At 23.6% G+C, this 9,999-nt stretch overlaps 1 protein-coding gene across 1 annotated transcript; it reads right to left on the bottom strand.

Moving 5' to 3' along the window:
* Positions 1-7,524: 7,524 nt before the first annotated feature.
* Positions 7,525-8,162, bottom strand: LOC111634175. The gene is made up of 3 exons (XM_023378880.1): positions 8,059-8,162; positions 7,898-7,947; positions 7,525-7,767 (listed from the first exon to the last, which is right to left on the bottom strand). The coding sequence occupies exons 1-3, from the start codon at positions 8,150-8,152 to the stop codon at positions 7,579-7,581; spliced, it is 333 nt and encodes a 110-aa protein (XP_023234648.1). The 5' UTR covers positions 8,153-8,162; the 3' UTR covers positions 7,525-7,578.
* Between the last annotated feature and the right edge of the window lie 1,837 nt (positions 8,163-9,999).

The raw sequence follows: 9,999 nt of genomic DNA, 5'->3' as shown, positions 1-9,999 counted from the left end.
TAGTTTACAATAATTATGTTACTATAAACCAAATTAGTAATAAAAATTCTGTAATTGTTTAAAAATAATTTTTCATTATAAATTAAACACCTTGATGCACCATATAAAATATGTTTTATGTTATAAAAACTATGTGCAAATAAATTAATGCATATATTTGAATTTTTTTAGTATAAAAATATAAATCTAATGTAAACTATTTGTTTTTTTTTAATCTTTATAGTTTACGTAAGCCAAAAACGAACTGTTTTCTTAAGGAGAATTGTGATTTATGTGACTGCATGTGTTTTAGTCGGTTTCCTAAAGGGACACATTAAGTCAATTTCTTTAAATTCTTTTTTTATAAGACCCCATCCAAAGAAATAGATTTTATCCTAATCACCTACAACTATACTAAATTCTATAAATATTCTAATAAAAATATAAGTTTAGAAACAATGTAATTTTATAATTTTTTATAATTATAATTATATTTAAAATGTTTAAACTATTCTTTGTAATTTTGTTAAGATTCTACTATTATGTATTTTAATTCAATAAAAAATCAATTGTTTTTTTTATAGATTTAACATTTTTTGGTTCGACTTATAAGAACTGGAAAACGAAATTAAATATATAACGATTTCTATCGATCTGATTGGCTGATTGATTATCATTGCTTCAACCAATCAGGTTAAATCATTTTAAAATTTAAATCATTTTAAGTCAAATATAATTTTATTTTCAAATTTGTATGCCCAAAAAAAACTTTACACAATTAAATTTGCTTACATTACTTTATGCTCTTTCCTTAAACGAAAAGAAAAAAGAGAAATAAAATAAAAATTTTAAATTACTTTTTCTTTAAAGTTGTTCCAGATTGGTTTTAGAACCGGAAAAAGTATTGCAACAATGAAAAAAAAATTGAATTTCTTTTTTGTAAACTTAAAAGATTTCATAAGATATTTTGAAAATTTTCAAAAACATACGAGATTTTTTCTCTTATTCGTATGAGGCAAAAAAAACATCTTTAAAGTGATGGAAAAAATATCATTCAACTGGTTTAAATCTGTTATATGGGTCGAAAATCCTTCAAAACTGCAATCTGTTTGGCACGTTTTGCACAATCACAAGGCGAGAACGTATATCAAAAATTGAAAAGGATGCCAAAAATTATTATTAATCAAGTCCCCACAGTGTCAATACTTTATTGACGCATCATTTGTCACAAAACGCCTTATACGTTATGCATCACGAACATATGTTACGCATCATGACACCAACAACAAATTATTCATGATAATCCTTCATTAATGATAAAGCTGTAATAATGTATACATTAATTACATTTAAATAGGTTGTTTAGATTAGAAGATGTAACAAATGTTTGACTTTATAGAACAAAATGGATTTTTTTCTACTACACATTATGCTGATTATTCTATGATATATTGCGTGTTTCTATATCTGTTTGGATGATATACAAATATCATCTTTTTATATACCTTAACAATGAAAATTTATAGCCAAAAGTAGTGGTGATGTATCAGTTGATGATGATGGATTACTTGGAAGATATTTTTTAAAAATAAGTAAAATATAAATAAAATATATTTAAAAAATNTGTGATTTATGTGACTGCATGTGTTTTAGTCGGTTTCCTAAAGGGACACATTAAGTCAATTTCTTTAAATTCTTTTTTTATAAGACCCCATCCAAAGAAATAGATTTTATCCTAATCACCTACAACTATACTAAATTCTATAAATATTCTAATAAAAATATAAGTTTAGAAACAATGTAATTTTATAATTTTTTATAATTATAATTATATTTAAAATGTTTAAACTATTCTTTGTAATTTTGTTAAGATTCTACTATTATGTATTTTAATTCAATAAAAAATCAATTGTTTTTTTTATAGATTTAACATTTTTTGGTTCGACTTATAAGAACTGGAAAACGAAATTAAATATATAACGATTTCTATCGATCTGATTGGCTGATTGATTATCATTGCTTCAACCAATCAGGTTAAATCATTTTAAAATTTAAATCATTTTAAGTCAAATATAATTTTATTTTCAAATTTGTATGCCCAAAAAAAACTTTACACAATTAAATTTGCTTACATTACTTTATGCTCTTTCCTTAAACGAAAAGAAAAAAGAGAAATAAAATAAAAATTTTAAATTACTTTTTCTTTAAAGTTGTTCCAGATTGGTTTTAGAACCGGAAAAAGTATTGCAACAATGAAAAAAAAATTGAATTTCTTTTTTGTAAACTTAAAAGATTTCATAAGATATTTTGAAAATTTTCAAAAACATACGAGATTTTTTCTCTTATTCGTATGAGGCAAAAAAAACATCTTTAAAGTGATGGAAAAAATATCATTCAACTGGTTTAAATCTGTTATATGGGTCGAAAATCCTTCAAAACTGCAATCTGTTTGGCACGTTTTGCACAATCACAAGGCGAGAACGTATATCAAAAATTGAAAAGGATGCCAAAAATTATTATTAATCAAGTCCCCACAGTGTCAATACTTTATTGACGCATCATTTGTCACAAAACGCCTTATACGTTATGCATCACGAACATATGTTACGCATCATGACACCAACAACAAATTATTCATGATAATCCTTCATTAATGATAAAGCTGTAATAATGTATACATTAATTACATTTAAATAGGTTGTTTAGATTAGAAGATGTAACAAATGTTTGACTTTATAGAACAAAATGGATTTTTTTCTACTACACATTATGCTGATTATTCTATGATATATTGCGTGTTTCTATATCTGTTTGGATGATATACAAATATCATCTTTTTATATACCTTAACAATGAAAATTTATAGCCAAAAGTAGTGGTGATGTATCAGTTGATGATGATGGATTACTTGGAAGATATTTTTTAAAAATAAGTAAAATATAAATAAAATATATTTAAAAAATTTTAAAATAAATAACTTATAAATATAAAAATTGATCGAACATTTTTTAAATTTAAAATATTAATTTTTAAAGATTACTTTTGTCTCTTTTATTTGCTTGTATTTTCGAGCTTACGTCGGAAATTTTATTGATAACGTAAACATTTTAATCTTTTTTTTCTGTTTTTAATCTTTCTGTAAGTGGATTTTTAAATATATTTTAAGTGTTTCTTTCAAGAACATGTGTGGGCGACGGAATTAATAATTTTTTAAAGTTGTTTTCATTTTAGAATTTTCTATCCCTTCTTTCCCTCCTCCAAATAAATGAATAATAATTTTAAAAATAAGTCAGAAAAAATAGAATTTTTTAGTGATTAAATATGTAATTTTAAGTTTCTTATAGTAAAATCAAATCTGCATATATAAAGTGATAGAAAATTGAAAAATCTAATTAATGACTAACGAAATTTTTTACATTTTTTTTTTAATTTTACGAGGAAAGCTCGTAAAAGTAATAGTATAAACGAAAAAGTAATTTTAAAAGTAAAATACAAATAAATTCGGCTAATTTCTTGAATCTAATTGTTTATATAGGCAAGTAAGAAATTAGTGACAATTAGATTTATGAGAAAACACACATAAGTAGACTTATACTTTAGTCATATCGTTTAGAATTTTAATAATTATATTTCGCCTTCAACAAAAAACTTTATATATTGCATTGTTAATTAATTTTAGTGTAACACACATAAAGAATAAAAAATAAAGTAATTAAATATGTAAAATATAAATTATCAGTTCGAAAGATGAGCTGTTCTTTCTCGACAAATACATTTCTTTTTATTTAATTTGTATAAAACTTGGATATTTTATAGAATATCTAACTTTTTTCAAGCTCGATCTTATCCATGTTTTATTTTCTATTTATATCCAAATATTGAATAAAATAATATTCAGTAATATTGAATAAAATAAGAATTCAAAGTTATTTATCTGAAACTTTTAAAACCATTTTTCGTATTGTATAAATTATATACGTTTCAAGAATTGAAAAAAATAAAATTTTGTTTCTGTAGTCGAACTTCAAAGAAATTGATCTGCCCATCTCTTAGCGATCTACTAATGGGTCTTTTATCCTCTGGTCTGAATTTCATGGATAAGTTTATCTACTTCTACTCATGGATAGGTTATTGGATATCTTCTCGGACTCGGTTATTTCCTCATGTTACTGCTCCATTCATCCAGTTGTGAAATCATCGAAACTTTTGCATTTTCTTTGCTTAAATTCCAATTTGTTGGACCAGAATATATATCTTTGTTTGTCTGATTCCTGTCCTTTTGAAATTTCCGGATGTGAAATATTTTTATTAGATCCAGTATCACATACTTCTTGAAACTTTCTGCAGAAAGACTTACGTGTATCAAAATATTTTTGAAAAAATTACAATTGTGTAAGTTACATAAAGAAACTATAAAGCTAGAGATAAATATTTTGCCACACTCTTAAACATATTCTTGGATATATTGAAAATAGGTTTCGGCAGTAACTATTTTCTTAAAATATTCTTAAAAATATTTCAAACAAATAATAAGAATAATGTTTTTATTCTAAATTGAAAATTATTTTCAAATATTTTATGATACTTAATTAATTATTTAATTTTAGTTATTGAATGCTTTATATGTTAAAATTTAATATTTAATTATATAAACTTTATTCTTTTAAATTGCTAAAGTTTAAAAACATTAATTTAATTTCCGTTATTGATGCAACAATGGAGAAATGTAACGTCATAAAGTTGTAATAAGTCACATTCCTTCACTAATGATGTGAAAGATTATTGAAGAAGACAGATAACGTTAATAGAAAATTCAGTTACATTACACAATTAATCAATGTGTATTATCTAATAAGAAAATATATTACATTCTTTTTACTAGACCTGTATTATGTAAAGATCTTAAAATACTTAAAAATAGATTTTTTTTCTTTTTTTATAAGAACGATTCATGGCGATGCCCAATAAGTAAAATTAGTCACCCCCAGATTTATGAATCAATAACATAGTTTTCTCATTATATTTATATAATATATTATTTTATGAAATAATAATTACTTTATATATTAACCTGCATTAATATTCTACATTAACAATAATGTAGAATATTGTAATATTTAAAACGAATTTTTTTATTAAAATAAATTTTTAAAATCATCTATATCAAGTATTTTTATAATCAACTATATTTTAAACTGTTTTTTAATTCGTAGCGTGAGAAATTAAAATTCTTTGTATTATGAGAAAAACAAATGTCAAACGTTATTACATGTTATATAATTTCTTTAGTTGCTGTCAATTCATTTTAAAAACTTCATCTCGTATTCTCAGTGTCTTTCTTTCATATTTCTTATTATTAATGATTAAGATAGTAAAATTATCACCATCCTCATCACTATTATATTTTGTCAATGATAATAACAATCTTAAGAGTAAAAATTTCAATAAGAATTCAATATAAACTTATTTCTTAAACAATTTGAAGTAAATATTAATAAAAATTGTTTGACATTATTAAAAAAAAACCATCTTTCTACTATTTATATAAAGATAAGTTATGTATAAATGTACTGTACAGTACAAGTTAAATTTACTTAAGTCATACATTTGTGTAGAGTTTTTATAATTATTCACAGAAAAATTATTATTCAAAACTTGTTAATGCCACTCTTTAAGCTTGAAATGCACATAAAGGATAGGAATAGTCAATGATAAAATCGTTATTTGCTACTTTTCCAAACTGCATTTAATCTGAAATATGATGACAAAAATCAAAGGCAAAGTTATTAATAAAATACGTAATTTAATGAATAATAATAATAAGTGATTGAAATTATCGTTTATTAACCTTATTGATCAAAAACTAAAATTTAACATATAGCATATAAAGCGAATTCTTTATCAATTAGACATTTATTCTATTTATATAAAGTTTTAAATTAGTTTACAATAATTAATTATCTAGAAAGACTTTGACATTTATAAAATATTAAATTAATTGATTGAAAAAGATTTAAAATGGCATCCGGATTTCCAGTTTAAAATTAATTAAAATCTATTACAGGAACATCACAATAATAATTTATTGACGAATTAAACTTTGAGTTATGAATTAGCCAATAAAATCGTCTTCTTATTTCAAAATAAACCTATAAAGGAAGAAATAAAAAATAACGCGAATACTTTATTCTTTTATAGGTTGGTTAATTCTGACGTCAATTTTATTCGTTCTCTGATTAGTTAGCCAATTAAATTAGTCAGTAAGCGTTACATCATTTATATTTAAAAATTATCACCAATGAAATGGAGATCGATGAGTGACGTTTGATATAATATATTCTTGGTTTAGAGGAGAAACTACTTTTTTCGAAAATGTTGTTTTTGTTAATCTGCTGTTTTAATTAAAACAAGATAGAGTTTAATTAATGAGTTTCCGTTACCAAGAGAATTGAATAAAGTCAATAATACCCGAAATAATCTTATTTAATGCTGAATATGATTATTTTTGTATTAAAAATATTAACAGAAAATCTTCTGAAGTTATTTATTACATTTTACCTAGTTTTCATTAAAAATTTGAAAATTGTTAATGAAAGGTATTTTAGCTCTTCCTTTGAAATTCAATGTATAGCATTTTATTTCTGTAATAGTAAAAAAATTGCACATTGATTATACAGAACAGTCATCCTTAAGGATATTTTTCTTCGTATAAGCTGTCGAGGGAACTGTACGAGTTAACTAGGTAACAACGTGGGAATAAATGTCGTCAATACTTATTATCCAGATGCTGAGGAAGTTATCATAATACTAACTGTGATTCCACTGAGGATTCTTGTTTTTATAAATGATTATTTTATCTAAGCAACCGTTCTTCCATTTTTCTAATATAGATTCTCTGTTCTATACACAAAAATATACGAATACTCATTTTAGTTTTAACTTTACGCTTTTATGTACAGTACACAAAAAATGCTAATATGTATTTAAAAACATATATTCACTTTCTTCAGCATAAATTTTTCGCTTTTCTCCTTGCTTAGAATATTCTTTGGAAGTAAAATAAGTAATTTTCTAGGATCTCTAAAGCCTAATATATTAGTTTCGTATTGAAAATAACGTTATAAAGTTGTCATTTACAAGTGGGAAAAAACTATTTCAGTTTGAAAATAATATAATAACTTACGTAAACAATTAATACAAATTTATCATTGAAAAAACTGTTTGTAATATCATGCAAAGTATAATGAGTACCTAAATGGTTTGATTATATATATATATATATATTTCAATATATATCATATTGAAAATGATATATATATATATATATCTCCAATTCTTTCAAATTAAATTAAATTCCAAAATTTTGTTAGCAATTTTTAAAATATAATTTAAGGTAATTTTATTACAAACTTTTCTACTTTTATGCTACTTCAAACACTTAAATTAATAATCCTATGCTGAAATTTTTATTATTTTGTTTGTAATCTCTATACAATGAGATAACGTATTCTATAACTGGATAATTGCTTTTTTTTCTTGCACTTAACAGAAATACTTTCATTAAAGTATAATTATTAACTTTTAAAGTGTTATTTATTCCTATATGAATCTATACAAATCTTTTTCCTTCATTTTTTCTAGGTGAAGGTAGTAGGCAATATTCTCAGAATTGTTTTTCATTTGATTTATTCTGCATATTGTTGTCTTGTTGATTCTTGGAATACGATAAATGAAATCAAAACTATCTTCCACAGCTTTAATGTAGATATAGTCATTTGAATCCAAATCCTTTCAAAAAAATTAATTAATTAATTAATACTGAGAAAATGCAAATTAATTATTTAAATTTTGATTTCTAAAAATTATGTAAGAATACAGAAGAGAAGTTAGAATTATTTAATTTAGAATATTCTTTAACTGTATTAGGTGCTATAAGAATTTCTTTTCGTTCGCTTGTATTTATTTCGTCTGTAAATTAAAAAAAAAGTAAATAAATTCAATATTATATTAATATATTATAAAGCAAACTAAGTAGAAAGATTGATTGCAGAATATAGTCCATGCCCAGTTATTATCTACCAATTATCATTGAATCATTTTCATCGAAATCAAAGACTTGATTCACGAAACACGAAGCAGCTCTTGGATCTTCGTCCATAATTTGAATATACATATTGATTTCTCTATCTAGAATAATGGATCTGTTTATATTATACAGCGTAACTGAAGATAAAGACTATTATTGCTAAATATTACACCTTTATTTTCCAATTATCATCGTGTTTCCATTGTCATTGTAAAAGGCTTGATTTATGAAATAATTAGAGACGTTTAAATCTGGGTCTTTAAGTACAAGACCTGTATTGATTTCTCTATCTAGAATAGAATTATCTGTTTATATTGTATAATATAACTAACTATATAGAATCTATGACTGCTAAATATCATGATTTTGTATACCAATTGTCATTAACTTGCTATCGTTATAATCGAAAGTTTGATTTAGAGAACAATTAGAAGCATTTGAATCTGCATCTTTAATTTGTTGTTCTTCGCTTTCTCCGTGTAGAATATTGGCACTGTTTATATTAGTAAATTGAAATATATATTTGTTAAAATATTTTCTGTCTTCTAAATTTGAAAATAGGCAACGTGACTTCGCAGTAACTGGGTAATGTTCTGTAAGAAAGAATGAAATCATCGTTTTCCTCTTTTGCACTTCTTTCAGTTTCAGAATATTTCTCTAGATAAAATTTTTTAAAAAGCTCAAAATTTAACTATCATTAGTAAGATATCTTAAAGATTTGTAAGATAACAGTTAGCCTATTTAAAATAAATTTAAAATTAGATAAATCTTGATATGAAATATTTTCTGATAAAATCGNTATATTTAAAATGTTTAAACTATTCTTTGTAATTTTGTTAAGATTCTACTATTATGTATTTTAATTCAATAAAAAATCAATTGTTTTTTTTATAGATTTAACATTTTTTGGTTCGACTTATAAGAACTGGAAAACGAAATTAAATATATAACGATTTCTATCGATCTGATTGGCTGATTGATTATCATTGCTTCAACCAATCAGGTTAAATCATTTTAAAATTTAAATCATTTTAAGTCAAATATAATTTTATTTTCAAATTTGTATGCCCAAAAAAAACTTTACACAATTAAATTTGCTTACATTACTTTATGCTCTTTCCTTAAACGAAAAGAAAAAAGAGAAATAAAATAAAAATTTTAAATTACTTTTTCTTTAAAGTTGTTCCAGATTGGTTTTAGAACCGGAAAAAGTATTGCAACAATGAAAAAAAAATTGAATTTCTTTTTTGTAAACTTAAAAGATTTCATAAGATATTTTGAAAATTTTCAAAAACATACGAGATTTTTTCTCTTATTCGTATGAGGCAAAAAAAACATCTTTAAAGTGATGGAAAAAATATCATTCAACTGGTTTAAATCTGTTATATGGGTCGAAAATCCTTCAAAACTGCAATCTGTTTGGCACGTTTTGCACAATCACAAGGCGAGAACGTATATCAAAAATTGAAAAGGATGCCAAAAATTATTATTAATCAAGTCCCCACAGTGTCAATACTTTATTGACGCATCATTTGTCACAAAACGCCTTATACGTTATGCATCACGAACATATGTTACGCATCATGACACCAACAACAAATTATTCATGATAATCCTTCATTAATGATAAAGCTGTAATAATGTATACATTAATTACATTTAAATAGGTTGTTTAGATTAGAAGATGTAACAAATGTTTGACTTTATAGAACAAAATGGATTTTTTTCTACTACACATTATGCTGATTATTCTATGATATATTGCGTGTTTCTATATCTGTTTGGATGATATACAAATATCATCTTTTTATATACCTTAACAATGAAAATTTATAGCCAAAAGTAGTGGTGATGTATCAGTTGATGATGATGGATTACTTGGAAGATATTTTTTAAAAATAAGTAAAATATAAATAAAATATATTTAAAAAATT

Source organism: Centruroides sculpturatus, unplaced genomic scaffold (genome assembly GCF_000671375.1).
Source record: "Centruroides sculpturatus isolate CEXI.00-Female unplaced genomic scaffold, Cexi_2.0 scaffold741, whole genome shotgun sequence".
Lineage (NCBI taxonomy): Eukaryota > Metazoa > Arthropoda > Arachnida > Scorpiones > Buthidae > Centruroides > Centruroides sculpturatus.
The sequence above is the reverse complement of the archived record's forward strand: the minus strand, read 5'-3'. Positions and strand labels throughout refer to the sequence as shown.

Coding starts and splice junctions, on each gene's coding strand:
- LOC111634175 (XM_023378880.1), bottom strand. CDS start 8,152: ATGTATATTCAAATTATGGACGAAGATCCAAGAGCTGCTTCGTGTTTC. Junction 7,948..8,058: donor AAATGATTCAATGATAATTG/GTAGATAATAAC, acceptor TTTAATTTACAG/ACGAAATAAATACAAGCGAA. Junction 7,768..7,897: donor TTCTTATAGCACCTAATACA/GTTAAAGAATAT, acceptor TTTTTTTGAAAG/GATTTGGATTCAAATGACTA.